This window comes from Myiozetetes cayanensis, unplaced genomic scaffold, assembly GCF_022539395.1.
Source record: "Myiozetetes cayanensis isolate MyiCay16 unplaced genomic scaffold, myiCay2020 scf1, whole genome shotgun sequence".
NCBI classification, from domain to species: domain Eukaryota; kingdom Metazoa; phylum Chordata; class Aves; order Passeriformes; family Tyrannidae; genus Myiozetetes; species Myiozetetes cayanensis.
Window position 1 is genome coordinate 109,785,356 of NW_026086604.1, and position 25,065 is coordinate 109,810,420.

At 38.0% G+C, this 25,065-nt stretch overlaps 1 protein-coding gene across 2 annotated transcripts in view; it reads left to right on the plus strand.

Moving 5' to 3' along the window:
• OSBPL10 (oxysterol binding protein like 10) overlaps positions 1–25,065 on the plus strand; it is a 116,822-nt gene that overhangs the window by 43,800 nt on the left and 47,957 nt on the right. Inside the window, exons 4-6 of one of the 2 annotated variants that reach the window (XM_050333892.1) lie at positions 1,963–2,154; positions 21,544–21,577; positions 21,702–21,932. In XM_050333892.1, coding sequence (XP_050189849.1) covers positions 1,963–2,154; positions 21,544–21,577; positions 21,702–21,932 — 457 coding nt within the window. The remainder of the gene's footprint in view (positions 1–1,962; positions 2,155–21,543; positions 21,578–21,701; positions 21,933–25,065) is intronic. The other variant, XM_050333900.1, reaches the window with a different exon arrangement.

Consider the following 25,065-nt stretch of genomic DNA (forward strand, 5'->3'; position numbering starts at 1 on the left):
ATTTAATTTTAAAAACAAAATAACTTTTTATTAATCTGGAAGAGAAGTTGATTTTATAATAAAAAAATTAAGTTATGTTGTTCTTTCTTTGCACCCTAATTTAGTTTAGAAGTATTCTGATCATAGTCAGTTTAAAAACAAACATCAGTAAAGTATATTCTGCTATTATATACTAGGAATACCCTTTTTCTGTGAAACTTGTATTTGAAAAGGAAATTCAGTCACACCCAGTTTCCCTCATCCCATTCTTTCTTCCAAATACCTTTTCCTCTGGCTCTTATTTTAATCATAGTTATGTCTAAGCAATGCTCTTTCAAATGGAAGATGAATTATAAACCTGGCAACCTTCTGTGCCCTTCTGACAAATTACAACCCGTGCTGCTTTTTTGCCTTAGCATCAAATTCAGTTTTAGTGCAACTGTGACTTATCATCTTGGATGGGTAATTTTTGAACAGATGCTTATTATTATGATCTTATTGGCCACGGTAGCAAAGAATATATTAAATTTCAAAACCAGTCAGACCATCATTCTTGGAAGTGTTTGTAAAATGTTAAGTCGAGACCAATGGAATAATATTTTTTTCTGTGAGATTAGCTACTCTTTTCACAATGAGAATGTGATAACCCATTTTTTTAAACCTTTCGATATCTCAGAAAAGCTAAAGTCTAGTTTTGTGTGGGGGTAGCAGAGGGACTGTGTAACTTATTTTTCTCTTCCTCTTTGGCAGTGCCAAATAATCGGCCTTGTCCTTTACAGGCAGTGTAGAGGTAACATGAGGCCTGACTTTAATTCCACCTGTCCACCTTAGATTTAAAGTCTTTTAATGGAATTACCACCAAATTGTGAATATTGACCCGTAAGGGATCAGAAGAGAGATTTATACCCAAGGAATACTTTAGTGCACTTGCCAGCAGATCTCATGTTGATGGTAACTGGTTTAGCAATGTTGTAAGCTGCCATCATTACTTGTGCAAGGTTTGTAGGAGTGGTGAAACAGTGTTTCACCCATGAGGCTTTAGATTTACTTCACTGTCTTAAAGTGCTACTAAATGTCTAAACTGATATGTGTTTGGTAAGGTAAAAGTTACTCTGAGTTTTAACTTCACAGATGTGATCAACAGTTCAAATAGAAGCAAAAAGCTCTTTTATGTTGCACTTTTATATATGATGTCCCATGTTGCTCTAGTGCCCATCTGTGCTTGACTGAGAATTACTATCCTGTAGACCTCCAGGAAAAGTTGTGTTTGAGGTCTACAGAGAACAAACTGAGATAACAACACTGAAAAACAGATAACAAAAAAAGTTCTTGAATGTTCTGATTGATTTTTATAGGTTGTATGTTAGAAGTATTCATACTACAGATACTGTTGGAGATTTATTTCTGGCCTTTTTTGTATATAGGGTTTATCCCAAGCTTACTCGAAAATGTGTTGACATTTTTAAGCTATTTTTTGTTTAAAATGTTAATGTTTAATTGTTGTGCCTTGCCAGAATTGCACCTCTGATGTTAAAAACAACAAACATTCCACCGTTTCAGATGTTCATCAGATGAAAGCCTTAAAATTTTTTCTTTCTTGCTGTTCACAACAGTTTGGTGAATTGTAGGTCAGTGTTTTCATAAAAAATATTTGTGCTGGTACTGTTAGTATTGCCTGCAAAATCCTTCCTGAGCTTTCCTAAAAAGTAGGATTGTAAGAACTTAGCGGCATGTTATTATGTAAGAATCTGTGAAGTTTTTTGTGAAGGCCAATTTCAGGCAAGCCAAGAAACAAAGGCAATAGCTCTGATGTTTCCAAGAACATCTCTGCTGAGAAATGCAGAGGGTTCAGAAAGAATAAAGCAGTTACACCTCCAAATTTAGGTTTGTGAGGAAAGTGCAGCAACACAGATCTGTAGCCTGAATTGTACATGACTACTTGTGTAAAGGTTGGTAACATTACCATCCCATTGCTTATTCTAGAACATTTCATCATCACGAAGTAGAAGCTCATCTCTGCTGCCTCCTGGAACAGTTAATTCTGCATCTCCCAGTGGCCAGAAACACATGAGTCAAAGTGGGCCAACCGTTGTCACCATCACACATCACAAATCACCTGCAGCCGCTCGAAGAGCAAAGAACCAGCGATCTGGTCAACTCAATGAAGTCAAAGAGGTAAGAGAGAAAAATCTACTGTTTGGCTATAACTCTGAAGTGCTTACTTTGCTTTAGAGTAAGAAATGGAGTCTGACAAGCCAACGATTCTGTTTCCTACTTTGTTTGATTGCATCGTTTTGATCCCTTCCCCCCAGCAAGAGGTGGCCTTTAGTTCTGGTTCAGCTTCAGGTCAGGTGTATCCAGACTTTTTTATGCTGATGTTAAAATTAGTATGCACACATGTTTAAAAAATGAAGTAGATTGGCTACAGCTCCCAGACTTTGCAGTAGTGTTACACTACTGGAGGAACATCTCTTTGAAGCTGCGTGCAGCAAAACCTTTCAGATTGGAAAGTGGGCCCTGAAGCATTTAAATATAATTGGAAAAAAGTACTTTAAGTCTGATGAATGTGTGAACGAAGGCATAGTTCCCCGCACTCAGCAGTTTGTTCCTATATACCTGTAGTCTTAACTTTATTGTCAAGTTTATATTGCTGGTCTTGTGATGGAGGAATGCTTTGTCTGTATCAAATGCACGAAAACCAAACAAGAAAGCATGTTTATTTCAAAGGCTGTTTACCAGTGTTTTAAGAAGTATAACTTGTATACCAATTTAAGTCTGTCTTCCAGACAACAAAAATAGTACAGAGTTTTAAGCTTAAATAGTATGGTAGATTTTCACAGAACTCACTTTCATCTTTCATTCCTTATTATTTCTTTGTTTGTCTTTCATGTTAAGAATTTGAATAAATTCTTGGTATGTGCTGATAATGAAGACTGAGATCGTGCATCCTGATGAAGAATGCTTGTTTTTATTCTCGTTAACATTAAAAGTGAAGAGCTCATTGTCTGAATGTCACCCACATTTTCTTTCCATTATAAAATACACACATCTTTGTTTTTTAATGAAAGTATCCTGTCTTTGTCTACTAGTCATCTCCCCCAAGTTATTTCTAGCATACTAAGTATATTTACTCTCAGGCTGTATTCAGAGTGCACCTTAAAACTATTAATAAACAGTGGGAGCTGTTGCAGCTTTGTCAAATGAAACTGTGTAAGACTGAAGGGAACTGAAAAGAGAGTGTTAATATATGTGCTGATCATAATAAGTGGGGAAGGGGAAAAATCATTTCCAGAGAACTACACTTGGAAGAAATAAATACTAACCTATAGTAAAACAATGAATAAGTGACCAGGTATCATGCTTGTGCAGTGCTGACTCATCTGCCTGCAGTGTATTGCATTGCAGTGATGTCATTCCAAAAAGGTAAATATTACAGGGCTTTAATCTGTAATGATGAAAGGTAATTATTTTGTTGTGCTTGATATGAGTGATACTTCACATGCAGCACCAGTTCCTGTTGGAGGGCTGCAATAAAAAACCAAAAAAATCTTAGGCATTGAAGTTGCCGTAATGGTTGAAGGTGAAAAGAAATGAGTGCTTTTCAGGGAGTGGAAAATGGTACTAAGATAAACGATGCATAAGAAAATTTTATAAGGCGATATGTGAAGTTTACCTTTTTGTGTATTGGATTTTTTTTTTTGTGGTGAGCTACTTCTTAAAGAAGAGCATAACAGTGTAAAAGGCAGACCTTCTGCCCTCTTTTCCAGTGTTCTGTAAAAAGCGGTTGCTTGACTGCTTGATGTTATTTCCATCTTGTGAAGGAATAAGTGTGATTTTTCCAGATTAAGGAAGTAGATTTTATTTCAATGGCATGCTCTGTGCATTTCCTTCCCCCGCTTTTTCTGGAGTGAATGCAATAGACTTGGGTATGTGCTACCTGTTTTTTAATGGAATATTCATGTTCCTTATTTGAGTCAATTGGTGACTCTTGTATCTACCCTCGTGTGTTAAATTTATGAATAAAGAGGTGGGTCCAGAGTCCTTTGCTTAAAGTGCACTTAAATCAGTTGTAGTCCTGTTTTTTAGCCTGAAGTGAGGAGAAATAAAAACTAAAAGTACAAAAAGGTAGAGTTAATCCCTTCCTCAACACCCAAATCTTTGCTTTTCATTTGAAAGTTGTTTGGTATGATTTGGATGAAGGGAAGAGACTGCAAAAGGATTATGGATCAGTATTAGTATTCCCCTGATAGAATGAAGTCACTAAAGCTTTGACATGCAAATAAGCTTTCTTTTATGATACTATAAATAGGACTATGCTAACTGATTTCCATCTTGTAAAATACAGTAGTCAAATCAATGGAAAGAGTTGATACACTTTGGAAAATCAGAGGAAGCATGTGTGTTTCAAATTTTCCTTTCATAGTAAGAATAAACAACACATTGTTTCTTTCTGTGATTTGTTCTGGCTGATTTAATTTTATTTTTAACAGCGTAGAGAATTTTAGTGTAAAACAAATTGTAGCAAAGTTGTCTGTTTAGCACCAAACTATTGTGCAGAATTATCTAAATGTAGTAAATGCAACTGTGTAAGGCTGCAAAATGACACATGTAATAAGTGTTTCTGTTGAGAAATTAGAATTGTACCTTTTCTCAACATTTTGGTAAGTTAAAATTGAGCATAAATATGGAGCTTTTGACTGCTATAAAAATGTGTGTTTTGATATTCAAACTACTTTTGTGTGGTGTTGAATTGAAAATGATCTCAGGAGCATTGTAATGTAAATTCTTTGCTGTTTAAAATAATATTGTTCTCTTAAATCAGGTTTTTGCTTATATTAATGTGATGTTAAAAGTCTGGTCCATACTAATATATGGAATGTTACATCAAAACTAAATTTCAATGTACATTAATTTTGGGAGAGCTGATCTGCAACAAGTTGTACTTTATGCAGAATTATTAGAGATCCTGCCTCTTTATTTGGACCATAAATTAGCATTAAAGCAGTGCTTTCAACTAATTTTTTAGTAAGTGATTTTATGGTAACCTAAGTCTCTGTGGTCTTAAAATTGAATTCTGTTTTTTAAACCATGCATATTATTATTCTCTTAGAAATTTATGATAAGAGTTATGCTTGCAGATTTATTTGCTATAGACTGTTAAAAATTAACTGGAACGTTAAACCAATCTTCCACATCACAGTTCTTATTAAATTTTAACTGTCACTGCACTAAATAATAGTGGTGCGCTTCATCTTGGTATGGTGTTTATTTTGGCTGAGGGTGTCTGACTATTGTATGACCTCTGCCAGTGTTACCATTGTTGTCAAAGAACCAGGAATTGCAGTGTGTGAAGATTTTGTAGCAAATTATATTAATTATTTACAGAACTCTGGAGCAATTAAGTGGAGTTAACTAAAAGAAGTCCAGAGAAATATTTCTTCCCACAATTTTAAAAAGTCAATGAAGGAATTTCTGATCCCTTTGAAATGTGGTGTGACATCTATTTTATGTGACAGTGGGCAGTTCCAGAACTTGACAGTCCTACTACTTCTTGCATGTCCTTTTCCGTATATAAATATGGTTACCATTTGATTCCTGCAGGAATTATACAGCCAGGTGATAGTTCTTTGCTTCCTCCCTCACAATGTAGGAAAATCTAGGACTTGCACCTAGGGCTTCCTGGAGTGAAGTTCACCAGCAATTTTGTTTGGGCTGCAAGTGTCCAGTTTTATGTGGTTACTAGGAGAAAGAGATGATTCTAAAACAAGTGAGAAGTGAATGTCTTCAGGTCACTGTAGTATTTGGATGGCAAAATTAGGTACTATGATTAGCTACTGTTAGCAAAAAAGGCTGTTGTCTGTGGAGAACTGTTTGTTCTGTGGAAGAATTATAGCACTGCACAGGCAGCATTGTAGATGAAAAAGGAGATGCAGCACTTAAATCACTTGAGGAGGCATTCCACTTGTGGGATTTCCACATATGTGAACACGCAAACGCATACACTAAGCTGTATTTTGGTGTTAAAGCTTTGTAGTCAGTGTTTAAACTGGTACTGAAAAAGTCAAGTTTTGCTTTTTATTTCGGGTCAGTGGATAAGGTCAATCTAGTGTGAGTTCTAGCAAAAAGAATGCTGTAGGTCTAGATGTTTGGCACAGTGTTGAGGTTCTGCAAGGTTGTGCAATAAGGGCACATGAAAAAAGGTTGATTCAACTCCTTGAACAGGACATCATGCATAAACAGTGTAAAGTATGCACAAAGGACATTTAAAAAATCCTGCTAATAATTGAAGTGTTTTTGAAAGTATATGTCTAATTTTGTGTATAACTGTTTCTGTGTAAATAGGGAGAAGTGCTGTATATTAGATCATTGCTTTCACTGGCAGTTCTCACCTTGATTTTGGAGCGTAGGAAGATGAGAGCTAGCTTTGTGACAAAAGTGACCTTCAGGCCTGCATGAGTAATAAATCAAATATTTGCTTCCGGGAGATGAAAATGGTTTCATCATGTTGACCTAAGGTGTGAATGTAACATGAAGTGCTAAACTGTGTTACCTTCAGTCTTTCTGGCCTAGTGATCTAGGTGCCTCATCAGTGGAGAATGATAGCCAAGGACTGTATCTGCAATAGCGCTGCTGAAGTCTGTGCTGCTGTGCCTTTGCTAGTCAGATTTAGAACTAGTCACCTAAAATCACGACCATTTTTCTTTCCAGACATGTTTTAGTATAAAAGGTGGCTTTGTGATGTTTTCTTTGTGGCAGTCTGTGGCTGATTCTGTTAACTAGTTTTCCTGCACTTCAAAACTAGTGTACTAAACACCTTCTACACAGATTTCTCAGTTAGACTGACCAAAGCATTTCATCTTTAATAGATACTGCAGAAAGTGTTTATACTGTTTCACTTTTGAAATCGGAGTGTCCTGTTTTCTGTTAATTTGGGAAAATAATATGGTGGTACAGTGAGTGGCAATTTTGGAAAGGGAGGGGAAAGAACACAGAGGAGTAACCTTTTTTAGTTATAGCTTTTCATTTTTTCTTAGACTTGTATGCAAAATACCTTCCACCCCCCACCATACATAATAAATTACTCATAAAGGCTCATCCTATTGATCATCTTTCATCAAGTATATCATATAGTATAAGATATATATATCTCAGTATATCATATCAAAATAAGTAGTCTATAACTATAGATGGATGCTGGTCAGAAAATGAGATATGTTACTTAATAAGTTGTATCTTAATAACACTACAACTATACTTTATACGTATTGTATGGCATGTTCATTTGTTCGCAAACTCACTGTCGTTTCATTTTAATTATCTAAAACAGGCAATATGAAAGTGCTTGCAAAAAACTCAAACCAAACCCAGCTGTTTCTCAGAAAAAGTCAATGGAAAGTGAATGAGGCCTTAAGCCTTAATTCAGCAGTTGATATTTATTTGGCATATGACATGCTAGTGTAGGTTATACTACAGCTAGTACTGTTTAACTGTGTTAGACACACTTTTTGAATTGAGAAGTACTGCAATACAAATTTGTGTTGTGGGTATGTTTAACAACTTAGTTGTAGCTGAGCTGGCTGATACTAAAAGGGTTGTTCCCAACTGTATTTTAACTGGAGCCATTATAATTTGTTTAGGGACATTAAACCTGTAAAAGTAAAAACCGGTTTCAAACCTAACGTGAGGTCTGAAAAAGGACAGCTGCAAGCGTCACCATTGCACTTTCTTCTGAATTGGTCGTGGCCTCAGTTCTAGAACCATGGGGTCCCTGTGCAGCATAGAGAAATGTTCTTCTGGCTGTACAGCGATGTTTGAGTGATTGCCTGTTCTTTGTCTAAAGCGATTTGAGAGCACGTAGAACAGATGCAGTTATTTGGTGCCTTCTGTGGCATTTTGCTTGGAGACTATTTGACTTGTCTATAGATATCTCATCTCCTGTGTCTGTTTATTCTACCTGCAGTTAGTACTGCTAAGGTCAATGGAAACATGTCTCCTCGGGGAGGAAATGGAACGCTTAAATCTCTGACAGTGTCAGTCTAGTACCTCCCAGAGTAGTAACTGTGCATGTGCTTACAAAAATTATTCAGTAAGTAGCATTAACTGTCTCACTTTGGGGATGAGGAGATGTAAATTATTCTAATACTATAAACCAATAGTTATTATCACATAAACATGAGCTGAATAATTTAGTGATCTCTGAACCTTTAGCTTGCATTTACAATATGTTTGAGGACACTAAAAGTGCACATAAGTTACACCTTCCTAAACTACACCTTGTTTTGTGCACTTGATTTTGTATTCAAAAGGGTGAGTCATCCTGGATTCCAGATACCCAGGCAGGGAGAATTAAGGTTGCTATGGGAATCCTAGAGCAAATGTTCCACTAAAATTACACTGTTCGTCCATACAGGTTATGTCAAGAGTGAACCTGGCTCATTATTTGTGAGATTTCCCCCCTGCTGTCCCCCCATCCAAATCTGAAAAGTACAGATAATACAAACATGGCTTCTTTTCATTTTTTTTTTTCAACCCATAGTTTAGTAGTAATTGAGCATGAGCAAAGATGATAATTTTCAATCATTTAATAAATGGCAATTTATAAATTAGGGATAATACAGTGTGTATGATAACTATGTTCGGAGATTGCTGAAGCATTCATTTTCTTAAGCAATTACAGAGAAGCTAAGATTACTCTTTACAGTTATTAAAACATTTCATTCAATTTCAAGTAAATGGTAGGTTTCCAAGGGAGCTTGAGAGAAATCAGATTTGAAGGAAATACAGTCTCCATCTTTTGTGTGCTTTCAAAACTGTCACTGAATTCTGTTTTACTTAAAAAAATTCAACTGTTCTGTCTTACATTTAAAACAACATAGAGTATCTATACATGTACCTGCATTTTTGGAAAACTACAGGGCTGTTTTCATTCACAATTAAAGCACAAATTTTGCAGTAGTTTCAAGTTAGAGTTCACATTTTGAAAGTGAAGCTTCAAAGAAAACACACTTTAGTAAATGTTTTCTCAGATTAGTGTATCACATCTCATGACCTTCCTTTCAGTGTAGATTTCTGGGTGGCTGGCTGCTGCAGCAGTGACTATCACAGCAAACCCTGAACGTGACAAGGGGCACCTTCTGCAGCTCTGTTTGTAATGCAAATTACTGCTTCCAAGATACATGGACTATTTTGTTAGCCCACACTTACATGCTATTTTTATTAAATTAAGTAGAAGATATTTTTGAATGTTCTCAGCGGTAATGGATGACAATGTAATATTAGGTGGCTAGCCAAGTTTCAGATAGTAAGTACAGAAAGTACTTACATAAATACCCTCAAGGAGAAAGTAACCATAGAAATGGCACATATATTTTAAGCGTACCATTAAGTTTACATTATTATATACTTTTATTGGAGGGCTTACTATAATCTTCAGTTCCTTGTGTGACACCTGAAGTGCTGTATGCTGCGCTAAGAAACTCGGGAAACCTTTTGCGTTTACAACAAACATGAATAGTAAGCGCTGTAGCTCTCAGGTATTTAATAAAGACCTGATCTCTAAGAGCTTTTGCTACACGTTCTTATGTAATGCTTGGCTTGCAGGTTTTGAATGCTTTGGAAACTGTATTACATATGTGCTTTTGAGCAGCTGCTTACCTGCTTCTTGGGTACAATTCTGACTTCTAACAATATGCTTTGAAAATAGGCTAAGAAGATAATGGCTGGGAACATCTCATCCAATGAGCAAACCAGAGTTATGTCTGCCTGAATCTGACATATGCTTTAAAGCAGCTTGGAATTATAGGTTCTAGACATATATATACCTGTAATTGAGGACTTATTTTTATTTTTTATTATTGTTCATGTATTTGTCTTTTCCCTTTCCTGCTTCCCAGGAAGCATAGTCTTATGTTCTTGCACAGATTTCTTAACATATTTTTCTGGTGGCGTTGACTGTGTTCTGGGATAACTGCTTGCAGTTTTTCTCAGAGAACCCCAGTTATCCAACTGCAGTCTGCTTGGTATGTCTAGGCTGGCAGACACAAAACACATGGATTTGTGGGAAAGTTGCTGTATAAAGGTCCTTCAACCATATTACAGTATGTCACAAATTGGCTACTCAAAATTATAGTAGTGTATGTTGAATCACTTCGGTGCTGTAAAGTTAATGATGTCAGCTTAAACCAGTTGACAGTTAACTTTGGGACGGTGTTGGAAAGTCAGAAGTATGGATTTGGGATGCTTTGTCACAGGCTGTAGAGGTACACTTTATTCAAGACTCAGGAATGGCAAGATTAGATAGCCTTGATAATGTCAGCTCACTTGCTTTTCAGAAAACATGAGGTGAGTTGACTATAAGATGGGGAAGGAGTATGTATTTCGGAAGTTATTCCAGTCTATATGCGCACATGAGAGTTTTTTAAGTGTCAGAAACAAAATTTTATTTTGTGCTTGGACACTACAAGCTAGGTGGCTAATTGGGAGGAGAGGTGAAAGCATATATAAGCAGTCTTGGGAAAGGGAAGAAGCACTGGAATTGTCCATCAGAAATGTGCATAAATACTGTATGGGATTTTGGACTACCCTGAGTATGTGTGTTTATGTATTCCCAGCTGGAATGGAATAATAATAAAAATTTTAAAAGGTTCAGAGTTACATTTTCTATCACCAAGTGTTCTGAGAGAAACCTCATAATCTTTGAAGCTACTCATGATGAAATGTATAATTTATGTTCAACATGGCCTTTTCTCTTCTGAAGACTAATTTCACTTAAAGTCCAGATAATATGCTATAAAGTGGTAAACTAATAGAATTTTCTTGTGATTGCTGATGTTGACTTAATGGCTAGCAGCAACCTTTTTAGTACTCTTTGGAATGCTTGAAATTCACAAATGTGCCTTAATTGCTGGTAATCAAAATATACTTTCCAGCTCTGTGCTGTAGCTGGTGACTTCAGCAAAGTGATCCTTCTGAACTGTGTAAGAAAAACTGCTACTCAGAAGAGCCCATAGAATAACATCTGCTCATGAGTAACGTTTAATCACTAAAAATAATGACTTAGCAAGGTAACTTTTATGGTAAAATTGCGTAAGAGTAATTTCCCACAAGGTGCTTTTTATAAACCGTGCTCTCAGTGCTGCATTCTGTGATTAAAATAGAAGAGTGTACTTCCTGCTTGTCTAGATGGCAGCCAGTTGCCATCGAAGATTTACTTGAACTTGTAGACTTCTTCTGTTTTCTTCTCTGATTTTTGGTTCTGGATCACTAAAAGCAACTTGAGGTGGAGGAATGACCTTGGGGGCAACTGTCTGCTTTTTCTCTTCTCTGTAGTTTTTCCTCAAGATCCCAACAGTGTTCTCTTTAAGTTGTCTTTGACAGTAAATGGTAAATCTCAATAGGTGACTATTAGTAGTATGTGGTTAACATAGCAGGTAGATTAGGAAATACTCAAGAAAAAGGATCACAGTGGGGGAACCCAGCGCTTAGTAGTTGTGTTTTTATACAAACTGGTAGCAAATGTCATGTGTTACCTTAGATGTGTGGAATATTTGCAGGGAGCTCTAACACAACAGGCAAAAAAGAAAACCTATAATGTCTCCTGCAATATGCCCTGATTCCCAGACACCTCACTCCAGTGGCAAAGTGACCAGTGGTAGCCTGATACTGATAATTTTGCAGAAGAATAGCCCACTCACTCTGATTTGTGGAGAGAATCAGTGCTCATTGATACAATTTGTCTGAATCATGTCCTTTTACTTGTGTATTTATTATGGCAGGCAGCTCTTACTAAAAAAGATTTCACTTCTCAAAGTCTTGTGGAGTAGCTCCATGAAGCATTCTTAAGAGAGCTGACACTATTTGAGCTGTAGTACTTTGCTTTGTTTGTAAATCTTCCTCTTCCACAGGGAAAAGAACATGAAGTTTTTGTTGGTTTGGGAGGGAAAAAGCAGGGATCCTCAGAATAACTAGCAGATTTTGGGAGTATGACAGGAAAAGTGTGTGTGTCGTCTGTGGGCCCCCCCCCCCCCATTTTTTTCCCCCTAGCTATAAATATGAAGGCATTCAAGGGAAGCTGAATATCTCAGAGTATTGATTGCAATTACTAACATACTCTAGTTTAGAAAATTCAAGATTGTCTGCTGAAAAATTCTCTGGCAAAATTTGACCTTTTAGCATAGTCTGTGTGGACACAAAGGTGTTTTCCTCATCCTTGCCCCCAGCTGTGTTTGTCATTCAGTAGCTCATTTCTTAGGTGAGGAGAAATAGATTGAATATAGAAAGCATGCATTTAACCTTAAGTCTGGAACTATGGTCATAAGGAAGTCAGATAAGGAGTTGTTGTGAAGTAGTGAAGGGAAGCTTCTGGTTTGTTTTGGCCTAAAGCAGGTGAGCTGTTTTGTGGAGATTTCTGGAGACATTCTCAGGGATCCTACCAGAACTGCTTAAATCCTCTTTAGTAACTGGCATATGTGTTGCAAAGGCTGTGAAGTTCTCTCTGGTGTCTCTATTTCCTGATGTAAAAAGCAGAGTTCTCTAGAAACCCACAGAGAACACTCAGGTTGTCCTTGGGAGTGTTTTGCATACAAATAAAGTGCATAAAGTTCTGGAGAACGTTGACTCTCAGACGTCATACACTCTTTGGTATTTAAAGATAGATCTTCTAAGTGTATCTTGTCTTTCATTCTTCTGAGCAGAGATATGCTTTTGTAAAACAGGTAGTTAGGTCGGCTTGTTTTCTTGCTGAGCTTCTGCATCTTTTAAAGCGTTGAAGGAAAGGAGGACCTTCCTCTCATATACCTGAGTTGCAACAAACTAAGAATTTCTTTGAAAGGTAGATTAATTTTCTTCCTCTGCTACTGCAAGGAGTGTTTAAGGCTTCCAGAACCCTCAGCAAAAAACCACCTGTCTCCCCTTTTTCTTCCTTCCTTACAAGTCCAGCAACCTTGTGAATTAAAGCAATAGTATGCAGACCTAGAAAATACAAAGTCTGATTATTTTAACTGTACAACTAATAGCAAGGGAGCTTGGAATGTGATGAATAAGCTACTGGATTGTAGGCTAGTGAGCAGGAACCTGTAATTAATCAAATGAATTATGAATGTTGTCTTCACAAAATAGAATGATAGTATGTTCCAACAGTCCTGGCTCACTGGGGAGGTCCCACATGATTGGAAGTTGGCAAATATCACCCCAATCCATAAAAAAGGCTGCAAGGCTGACCCTGGTAACTACAGGCCTGTCAGCCTGACCTCGGTGCCTGGCAGAGTTATGGAGCAGATCATCCTGTGTGCAATCACACAGCAGCTACAGGATGGACAAGGGATCAGACCCAGCCAGCACGGGTTTAGGAGAGGCAGATCCTGTTTGACCAACCTGATCTCTTTTTACGATCAGGTGACTCACCTGGTGGATGAGGGGAAGGCTGTGGATGTGGTCTATCTGGACTTCAGCAAAGCCTTTGACACTGTCTCCCATAATATACTCCTGGAAAAGCTGGCAGCTCATGGCTTGGACAGAGGCACTCTTTGCTGGGTTAAGAACTGGCTGGAGGGCCGGGCCCAGAGAGTGCTGGTGAACGGGGCTGCCTCCAGCTGGCGGCCGGTCACCAGTGGTGTCCCCCAGGGATCAGCATGGGCCCAGTCCTGTTTAACATCTTTATCGATGATCTAGATGAGGGGATTGAGTCCATCATCAGCAAATTTGCTGATGACACCAAGTTGGGAGGGAGTGTCAACCTACCAGAAGGCAGGAGGGCTCCACAGAGGGATCTGGATAGACTGGAGAGATGGGCTGACTCCAATGGGATGAAGTTCAACAAGGCCAAGTGCCGGGTCCTGCACTTTGGCCACAACAACCCTGCAGCGCTACAGGCTGGGGACAGAGTGGCTGGAGAGCAGCCAGGTGGAAAGGGACCTGGGGGTGCTGATCAACAGGAAGCTGAACATGAGCCAGCAGTGTGCCCAGGTGGCCAAGAAGGCCAATGGCATCCTGGCCTGCATCAAGAACAGTGTGGCCAGCAGGAGCAGGGAAGTGATCCTTCCCCTGTACTCTGCGTTGGTGAGGCCGCACCTTGAGTATTGTGTTCAGCTCTGGGCCCCTCAGTTCAGGAAGGACATTGAGGTGCTGGAGCGGGTCCAGAGAAGAGCAACCAGGCTGGTGAAGGGACTTGAGCACAAGTCCTATGAGGAGAGGCTGAGGGAGCTGGGATTGTTTAGTCTAGAGAAGAGAAGGCTTAGAGGTGACCTCATCACTCTCTTCAACTACCTGAAGGGAAGTTATAGCCAGATGGGGGTTGGTCTCTTCTCCCAGGCAACCAACAACAGGACAAGGGGACATGGGCTCAAGCTCTGCCAGGGGAAGTTTAGGTTAGATGTTAGGAAGAAATTCTTTACAGAGAGGGTGATCAGGCATTGGAACGGCCTGCCCAGAGAGGTGGTGGATTCACCATCCCTGGAAGTTTTTAAAAAGAGATTGGACATGGCCCTTAGTGCCATGATATAGTAATTAGAGTTGGATCAGGGGTTGGACTTGATGATCTTGGAGGTCTTTTCCAACCCAATCTATTCTATGATTCTATGATTCTATGTTGTAAGGATATGCAGCAAGTGTCTGAGTTACAGAATTTGAAGATATAAAATAGGAATTGAATGTGTAAAGTCTGGAGCATAGGATCATGTTTAGTATATGAATAAATTAACTAGCCAATTTTAAAAGTTTGTGACAAGATTAGGTAAATAACAGCGACTCCCTGAAGAGTAAATCGTGTAGTGAGGTCCCTGGAGGTGCTGATGGTGACCAGTGGAACAGCAGCAGTGTCAGTGGAAGCAGCATGTTGCAAAGAGTAGCTAAGAACAGGAAACAATTGAGCTGGTCTGCCTCCTCCATTCCTTGTTTTCCTGGTTATCTTAGACTTGGCTTTTAGACTCGGTCCTAATGCCATTTGATCTTTGTAAGGCTTTCCTTGCAAGGAGCTATCCTACTGAGCAAGTGGTGAGAAGGCAGAGCACAGAAAGCCAAAACAAAACCCCAAAGGAAATAATGTTTTGTTAGATGAGACAATAAAGATATGCAGCAACTGGCTTCTCAATTTTTCCTGTAACAGAGATTATGTGGATTCCTGGTTAGAGAAAAGAGAACAAAATAATGGATGGGGGTGCGGGGAGCTTGTTTTCATTCTCCTTTGAGGAAAGAAATTGAATTACAAAAGTAGAGGCAAGGACTGAAAAGAAGAAGCATGCCCTGGTGATTAACTTCCATCCTGATTGTCAGAGGTATAGTTCTGGTTTTTCTGTCATTTTTTGTGTCTCTGTCTGCAAATTACATGCCAAGTGAAAATTAACTTGCTCCTTTAAAGCTTTATTGATAGGATGTATGTGTCTAAGCCTTAATAACTATTATATAACAAGTCATTCCAATTTTACTGTTCATTGTTTGCTTAGTTAAGATAATTGAGGTCAAGCTGACTGCTACCCTGAGGTGACAATAATGGAGAATTTAGTGCTTATTCTCTGTATTGGGAGGGAAGGAGTAATCAAGAAAAGACAGCTGATACGGGTGTCATTATCTGGTTCCATCTTTCCAAGATGTTTTTGTATTTCACTCAAATCCTTTCTTAAAATATTTTCTCTCATTAGCATAGTAATATTTGCAGAGGCTACTGCAAGTCTTCATCCAGATTTAAGCTTTGTGGGTAGAATTCTCTCCTGTTTGCAGCTCAAGGAGGCTCTTTTTGGTCCAGAGCTCAGGTATTATTTTAAGTAAAGTGTACAGATATGTTGCTTGTGGAAATTAAGCATGTTTGTAGTTATCTGGTCTTGTACACTAGACAGTTTTAAAGCTGAAATGCAAAATTGTCATGGTAAGAGACTTTTGTTAGATATTACAGAACTTCCACAGCAATCTCTATATATAGCTCTTTCACTTTAGTTACATATTAAGTTGTAATTTTGCCTTCCATCCATAATATGGATGGAATTTCCTTAAAAGATCTATTACGTGACTTTACAGAGGAAAAGAGAGAAGTCTATAAATCCTTGTCAGAAGGACTTTCATCAAGTAGTAAGATGCACATAGCAAGTGACCTTGAGTAGTCTGAGAATGCTTTTCAGAAGTTAAGTCAAGGCAAAAGTTCACTCACTCTGCAGTGAGTGAATGCAAAAATGCATTAAATAGGAACCCCCACACACTTTCACTGCATTTGTAGAAGTTACCTTAGTTTGTCAGACTTGTCAGGTGAGGTATATCCTTTGAACTTGTGATTAACAGCGTTTACGGTAGTCATTTTGCATGCATGGATATACTCTTTCCTTTTTCAGAATAAGTAGTTGAAAGTGGAAAATTTTAATGGAATTGTGAACTTGAGCTTAATAGGTAGCTAATGAGTCCAGTTAGTGACTGGTGTGATTGCCTTAGTGACATTGGAGTTCCAAGTATTGATATCTTGCATTTCGATATATTGTCCCTATGTGTGTGTGTATATGTATATGTGTGTGTGTGTGCATTTTACTTCTACATATACTGGTTGTCTGTTTTAACTTTTGATATTTACGATATGACAGTTTGTGGTGTTGATGAAATACAGGTCAAAATTGCAGGAGGAGTTCTTGCTCAAGGTCAGAATTGATGAGTGTATTAGGTTCACATTGGCAACCCAGTGTATCGGGTTTACAATGGCTTAGAAGGTTTTTTATTTTTTGTGTGTGCACTTTTTCTCTTCTGTCCTTCATTTGCTTTTACTTTTAAGAAAAGCAGTGCTTTATATTAAATAAAAGAAAAAAACCCAACCCCCTGTGGTATATGCATGTTTAACAATGAGAGCCAAGATCCTCATACATATCACTTGTGATATTACTCTAGGGTAGTTTGAAAAGCTGGTCTCACCTCCTGTTCTCTCCCAGTGCTTTGTGAAATGTTTTTTTTCTAGTACGATTGCCTAAAAAGCAAGAAACTAGTATTTCCAGAAAATGTGTGTGTGTGTGCCTCCGTGTGTGAGAGAGAGACTGTGTTTTCATATTACACTTCATTAAAAAAAACCCAAACAAAGCAACCAATTAACCAAATCCTGCCAAAAAAGCACGAAGCAGTAAATTGGCTCTTTCCCAGCCTTTGAAAGCAGTAAACTTCTCACAAGAACAGCTTGACTTAGTTGCAAGGAAGTGATGCATGTTACCTTTCTATTACTATTTAAATTTTTAAAAGATTTTTCCACCCAACTGTTTATTTTCACAGATGCTCTATTTTTTTCATATAAGCATTTTTTATTGTGTTGTTTATTTTCCCGTTTTAAATAATTGTTTTCAACTTGCATGCAGTCAGTAATGAAAAGGATTTAGAAGTAAAAATCACTCCATTAAATCTTCCAGAGGAATTGCCTAGAGATAAGTCATCCGACAATGTGCTGCTACTGCTTGTATGCAGAGATCACTACCGTAGCGAAAAAGAGTTAACTGATAAAGCAAAATGTCCCCTTGATAAATGATTGCTAGCACATCACAGAGAGCTTGATGATACAGAATTTCTGTAGGTTTTCAGTGCTAAAAGCACGTTTTCCTTTTTCTCTGGAGTGTTTTGGATTTTTTTTGTACACATGGGTAGGCATATCTTAATGCCGACTATAAAAGGATTCAATACATGTGATCAATACTAAAATTCAAACTAAATTAAAATTGAAATTGCTCATGTATGCATCAGGTTGTGGCTGGGGCGGTCTGGAAAATCTTCACATTTTATATTCTAAAAGAAGGGTAGGATTATCTGAATTATTTAAATCATTGTATAGAAGGATTGGTGACACTACTTATTTTCTCGGCCAGCTCCACATGACCTGTGTGACAAAGGGAAGAATGTCTGTTTACCCTTTGAGTTAATGTGGCTGATATGGTTCTTCCTTTGCTTTGGGGAACTTGAAGTCATTGTCTCGGGAGATGTCCCTGAGGCAGCTGTGGTTTGGGTAGTTGTATAGAAGGCATGAAGTTGGTGTTTGCTTTAGGTTGTTGTGATGCACTGTGTTAATTGGGTGAAATACTGTAGGATCAATAATTCTAGAAAGATGTTCTGGTTATCATAATACACACCTGGCCTTGACAAACAGACTTAGGGCCGTTAGTCCTGGAGTCTGGATAACAAGAGCATTTAAAGTAAAATCATGTCAAGAGCAGTTGTGTGCTCTTACATTCAGGTATGGCTATTCAGTTTTCTTCCTTTGAAGTTTCTATTTATTTTTGTTGAAAGATGGGAGGAAAAATCTTGAATAGAGAGCTTATTATATTTAATAATTGGGAGTCTCAGCAACAAATTGAATCCTTAAATCAAAAATGACATTCAGGTTTTGTAAATGGTTTCTCCACATGGAAAAGATTAATATATCATTTAGTACTTAAAAAAAATATTGAATTACTGTATTTTTTTCTCTTAGCACAGAAAACAGCACGTCAATTTTTCATTATTACTAGCTAAATTATTTTGTAAGAAAAAATTTTAGTTTATTTACTGTATGAAAGGATGTTCTTTCTTTTTATTATGTCTGAAACATTTCTTTGCAAACCTAAAGTATCTCATGGCTTTTTCTGCTAATCTTCCACATACTGTGGCCGTGACTCTGAGAGTTGGAGTAGTTTCTACTTACCTTTTCATTGGGATCTTGTCTCGTAAGTGTTTGGTCTCTTCCATAGTGGTTGGCTCTGTGTTCACAATAGGAAGATCCAGGATCACAATATGAAGATCCACCTGTGAAGGAGTAGTTAGCAGTTGCTGTGGCAAGTAGGGAAAGCAATCACCCAGGATTTCAGGATAACTTGGAAGAGGAGGAAGCAGGCAGCAACGGAAGCTGTGAATTGACTGGTTTGGAGCAAGTGGTAGGGAGAGGGTGACCTACCAAGGAAAACATCAGAGATGTTTCCTGTTGCATTCAATCACTTGTGAAGGTGTCATTGGATGACAGGTTTCTTTGAGTGTAGTGTCATTCAGAAGAATTGTATTGGGTTTGCACAGGAAGGTTTTGGCAGCAGAAAGGCTACAGAGGTGGCTTCTGTGAGAAGCTGCCAGAAGCTTCCCTATGTCTGACAGCACCAATGCCAGCCAGCTCCAAGATCTGCTGCTGGCCGAGGCCGAGCCCATCAGTCATGGTGGTAGTGGCTCTGGGATAACAGATTTAAGAAGGGGGAGATAACTGCTGCTCAATGGAAGCCAGAGAAGAGAGGAGTGAGAATATGTGAGAGAAGCAACTGCAGACACCAAGGTCAGTGAAGAAGGAGGGGAAGGTGGTACTCCAGATGGTGGAGCAGAGATTCCCCTGCAGCCCATGGTGAAGACTGTGGTGAGGCAGGCTGGTCCTCGTACAGTCCACTGAAGTCTACAATAAGCAGATATCCACCTGCAGCCCATGGAGGACCCTATGCAGAGCAAATGGATGCCCAAAGGAGGCACTCGTTTGAGCTGTCATCCAGTTATTTCAGTAATATATGTTATATCTTTACTCTTTTGACCACAGAGTTGTTCTGTCACTCTCTAGAATAGGGGTTATTCTTCATCTTTGTTCTGGTCATTCAGCACCTTAAACAGTATGGTTTTGATCAGTGCTTGAGCAATAAATGTTCAGCAAGTTCTAATAATTTGAATGCTACACAGAATTTGCCTTGTCTTCTGCTGTGTCAGGTCTGTAGAACAGCTGCTGGTATCACAGCTGTAACATGAAACGAAGTAGCCTGGAAAGGATAAATCAAAAGGCTGCTTTAAAGCTGCCTCAGGTCAGCTACAGAGCAGTAAGGCTCAGAGCAACACCTTGGTTTGAATAAATCATTGATTTTATTGAAATTTCACCTAATTCAGGAAAAATATGGCTGATAAAAGCTTGTAAAGTTTTGGGCTAGGTGATAAGGGCAAACATTCAGTTAATTTTCCAAATGTTTCCCCAGTTCTCTGACCAGTTTATCTTATTCTCCTGTCTTATCTGCAGAAGAATATAGTTGTCCTTTATTAAGGGGGAGGGGATAATTGAAATATTTGAAGTTTTGGAAATTTTATCTTTGATTTTATTTCCTGTGGAAGCAAATCTTGAAAATATAGGCTGTTTCTCACAAGAAAAAAAAAAAAAAAAAAAAAGGAAAGTAGGGAAATAGTCACTTAGAAATGAAAACAGAAAATTTCTGTTGCTGTGAAACATGAGTGACAGCTTTTCAATGTCACACTCTTATGCAGGATAGGAAAAGGAGAGAAGCAGTTTCCCATAGAATTATATTATTTAATCTTACAGGGAGATGGTCATCTTTTTTCTCCTAGTTGTTTTGTCAATTTACCTCCTTGTTCTCTTTTCCTGAGGGAGGAATATTTGCATGAGTGTGTGTCTGTGGTGCTTTTGGTTTTGTTTTAGCTTTGAAGCAACTCCCTTTCCATGCTGTGGAGCTCAGGTACAGTGTGTGACTTTTGAAAACAGCATTGCCTGGGATTCTAGTGGTTCCCTAAAGCTGCTTATTGAGGGCATCTGTGTCACCTTCTGACTGATCTTGTTTTCTGTCAAAGGGAATTGAAATTGTCTGTGGCTTCTATTGAAGCTTTGGCCTCTGTTTTAAATGTTGACTATTAAAATGTCATTGTAACCTTCAAGGCATTTGTCTAGATTTCCTTATGAACTGCAACAACAGCTTTTCATGTAATTCTACTCTTTTTTTTGCAAGAATGGTTATTTGCATCTCTGAGTTCAACTTCCTTTGTAGCTTTTCAGTGCACTCAACATATACTTTTTTAATCAGTCTGTTGATGACAGAGTAGGGAGGCTACAGGAAGCACACTATACTTTGAAAATATAAAAATGATAATAAAAACGGCATGAAGTTCATAATACATTTTTACAGTATAGTAATGTGGGCAAATGGAGCTTGGATCTTTGTTTATTATGATGTCTTCAGATATATTTTTCTGAAAGCTTTGGATACCTCAAGTATAAACTTGTAAGTTTTTTGCAGGAAGTTTTTTCAAGGTAAGTATAAGAGGCTTCTCATGTGCATGTACAATTTCCTACAAGCTGTAAAAACGAAGAGAGAAGTTTTGAACATCTCCTTTTTCTTTTGGCTTTAGGATTTTGAAAACTTGCCAATTTCCTTAAAGAGCAACCTGCTCAAATAATGCTTTTGTCTGCTATACAAGCTCCAATTTCATCTGAATGGTCCAAATCTAGAAACAGGTTAACTTTCTCCCTCTGGTATTCATATCTGATATTAAATAACTACTCTAAGTTGCATCCTATGTAATGTCTGTAAATGTACAAATTATCTATTTTGTAAAAAACAGTTCCTTACTGATGCTTGAGAAAGGAATGATGTCTGTTCATAAACTGTGATTAGATATTTCATGTAGGAAGGAAGAAGGAGAGACACTGTAACTTCTTTGGGTGTCTCAGATCACATACAAAGGCAAGAAAATCTAAACCTAAATTAATAATGGAGAAGGAAGTAGAATTTTCACACTTTTCCCTATGAAGACTTTCAGAAAGTATGAGTCACTATTAAACCTACTGTGAACCTACTATTTTAAGAGACAATTTTCTCTAACATAGTCTTGACATTTTTACAGGCCTTTGGTAGTCTCAAGCCCATCGTTTTTGTGGGTAAGTATATGGTGTGTTTGGATCAGAACATTAAACATCCATTTGTGGTAGTTCTTCACATTTAGTCACTATTTCAATCCATAAGAGTTCAGCAGCTGCACAGTGATATTTCCTATGACAGCAGATGTTTTTGGACCTTTACAGATAATGAGCCAAGTTGAAGGACAACAAAAGAACCTTGTACAAGCCATTGAAGCTCTCCCAAGTTCTGGGCCCCTTTCTGCCTTGGATCAGGACTTGCTACTTTTAAAAGCTACCTCTGCTGCCACCCTGAGCTGCCTTGGAGAATGCCTGAGTCTATTACAGCAAAGCATGCATCAAGTGGGCCATCATCATAATAGAACACTGTCATCAGGTGAGCACAAGCTCTCTTGGGTATTATTTTATATATCTTGAGGTTTTATATTATGATTTGAAGCGGGCAAAATTACCCATTCCTCAGGGAGACAGGTTGAGGTGAGCAACTTGTGAGCTGCTACAGCGTCAAGCATCATAACTCTTTGCTTAAAAAAAAGAGATGCAAAATGTATTAAAATCAGAAGAGAGAAGGAAAAGATCTTGTCCTGTATCTTCTTTGAGAAATCAGGTCCTGAAGAGAGCAGCACAAAAAAGAAGCTGGCATCAAGAAGAGGTAGATTAACCAATATTCTTAATGGCAGTGTGGAACTGTCTTGATTGTTTTGCTTCCCCTAGTTTACCCTCCCCCTTCTTTTTTCTTGATTGAAATCTCAATACAGATTTGTTTGATAAAAATACATGTAATATTATGCAGTGCTATAGTGAAAGTAGTTTTTTTAGTTTTCTATGTGGAAGGATGCTACTGAGGTAGATTTATTTGAGTCTGTGGTTTTCTTTAAATCAGCAAAGAGTTTTCCATGCTGCTATTTAAAAAAAACAAACCTGTGGCAAATTTTTATGAGCCTGAAATGTCAGTGTGATTCTGCATTGACCTCTGCAGGCATGAACCTCTGAGTCCCTATGTAGTCCCTATTTTTTCAGTCCATCCAGTCCTACATCTGTCTGTAATATTGGAAGCTGGACCTTTAGTTTTCTGAAATGGTGGTTAGCATTTTCCCATGCATAATCTACACTACCAGGTCCTAAGAATAGGAGCAGGAGTTGATGTAAGTAAAACAGCAGCAATAGAACTCTGGGTATAGGGTGGTTTTTGTGTTTTATTTCAGGTGCTTCCACAGCAAACCCTGACCTGTCTTTACTTGCAGTAGGTTTACTACAGGGCAGGATATGTCCTCAGGGCTGCTGAGACTGCTAGGTTAGACACCCTCCTCACAATCCCCATTGTGAAGAGAAGACAAATGTGAGAGGGTTAGCTGAGAAGTAGGCAAATGGTGTAAAAATGGTTCTGGGAAAAAACAGTGTTTAAACTTTTGACACCTATGCTATGGTATATTGTGACTTTCCCACATCCAGATTTTGATGTTTCATGAAGGAACATAATTTTAAAAAAGGTCTTGTTTTCTGTATTTTGGTTTTTCTTGTATAAAATGAAAAAAACCCTTGCACTTATCTAAATATTAATGATAAAGTGCATTTAATTAAATTCTTTAATATAATTTCATTCCAAAAGAGAATGGTTTGGAACAAAGATGAAAAGCATCCTTCAAAGAAAAGTCACTTTCTAGTTTCAAAGTCCCTGAAGGTTGTTCCTCACATCTATGTGTTCTAAGCAAACTGTCAAGACATAGATGAGTTGTACCTGTCCTTGAATCTGTGTCCAAGTAATCTGTTAAACTAGTGTCTCTATTTTGACTTGGTAATGATTTTTGAGGATATGTGGACAAGAACAGAGAAAAGGAAATATAGCATTAGGAATTGCTGGAAGGGAATCCCCAGTCTTTTGGAGGAATAAAAAAAAAACAAGAAAGGAAAGTCAAGACTGAGATACTTAATAAAACTTAGTAAGTGTTTTTGTTTGTTCCTTCTAAGACGGCAGACTTGTACAAGAATTCTTTCAGGAATCAAAATTCAGTAGCACTGAATTTTGCTGGTTTACACCAGCATCTTTTGTGTAACTGTGAGAATCTGAATGCAAGCAGTTAATTCTTTAGTGTGTACATGGTCTTATTCTTTGGTATAGAAGTTAAAAAAACCCAAACAAACAGAAATAAGAAGGGAACTAAAAGCTGCTGAAATATTTAGTCTCTTCTCCCTGACTGAAAGTCTGTGAAACGATTTTTTTTCCCTAGGCCTTGTTATGCAACACAGTTGCCTGAAAGAACCTGGCCTACAAGTCTTGATTACTGATTTTCTTACACACTTAATCTTTTCCAGGCATACTTTGATAGACTTAACGTTTCTACTGAGTCGGAAGAGATTCAGAGTCATCAAAGCTGCGTAAACTCATACCTATTCAGGCTAATGCCTTTAAGTAATCCTCTAGCAAACTCTTAATTCTGAGAGATGATATATTTCATTTTGACTGTGTCCTCCAGGTGAATTTTTTTAATTTCGTACGCAGAAGGTGCAAACAAAAGATGACCTTTACTATCATTGTCAGGTGGAAATGACTCCTGTTAGTTTAAAAGCCATATACTCCTCTGGCAGAAAGTCTCAAACACCTTTCCTGTGAGATGTCATGGCTCTGTGCAATTTATTGCCTAATGCTTCCATCCTAGTGCTGTCTCATTATCTGCTGCATGGTGTAAAGATGCTAGTAGGCATTGTGGGCCAGGATCCACAGAATTTTAAAGAGAGAGACAAGATAGGAATTTAGTAACTTGCTCTGTGGGTTCTAGCCTATGCTTCATGAAAGCAGCCTGGTGCAGCCAGGCAGCACAATCCTGCTCATGAGGGTAGTGAGAAACAATCAATGGCTTAGCTTGAGTGGTTTGGACTTAGCGTTGAGTTTGCTTTCCTTCAGCATCAAAAGCTCTCACTATTATGCCATAAAGAGAAAGAACTGCTTTAAAAGTAGACCTATATCTGCTTTCTCTGTGTTCTCTGTACCTTTGCTCTGGTTGTGTCCTTGAGGTCTTTGGCTGATTACACAAGTTTTGCTGACTTCCCTGTGCACTGAAGGCCTCACAACCTTACTACTTCTAGAGCAAGGACTTAATGCAACTGAGAATTCTGACCTAGTACTTATGGAATGTACTTATGGAAATTATAATTAAATAGCATCTATTTTAAACAGATTTACAGACCTTTATTATTTTAAACAGGAAAAAACCCATCTCCTTTCTTTGATGTAAATGTTTTTATTGCTTTGTTTTCCAGTAACTTGAGTAGAAAGAAAGCAGCTTGGCATTCACTCTAGTGAAATCTTGTCCAGGATCTGCAATTGTGTAGGTCATGACTTAAAATATTTTTATAGCATCCTTTGTAATGGAATAATTTAAGGATGACACGATTTTTCCACTTCATGTTTCTCACGAGTTGTCAGTCTTAGACCTCAAGCCTACAAGCAGACATGAAGATTAAACTGAAGGCTTCAGTCTTGTTTTGAAGTCTAGTCGATACGTGTTTTA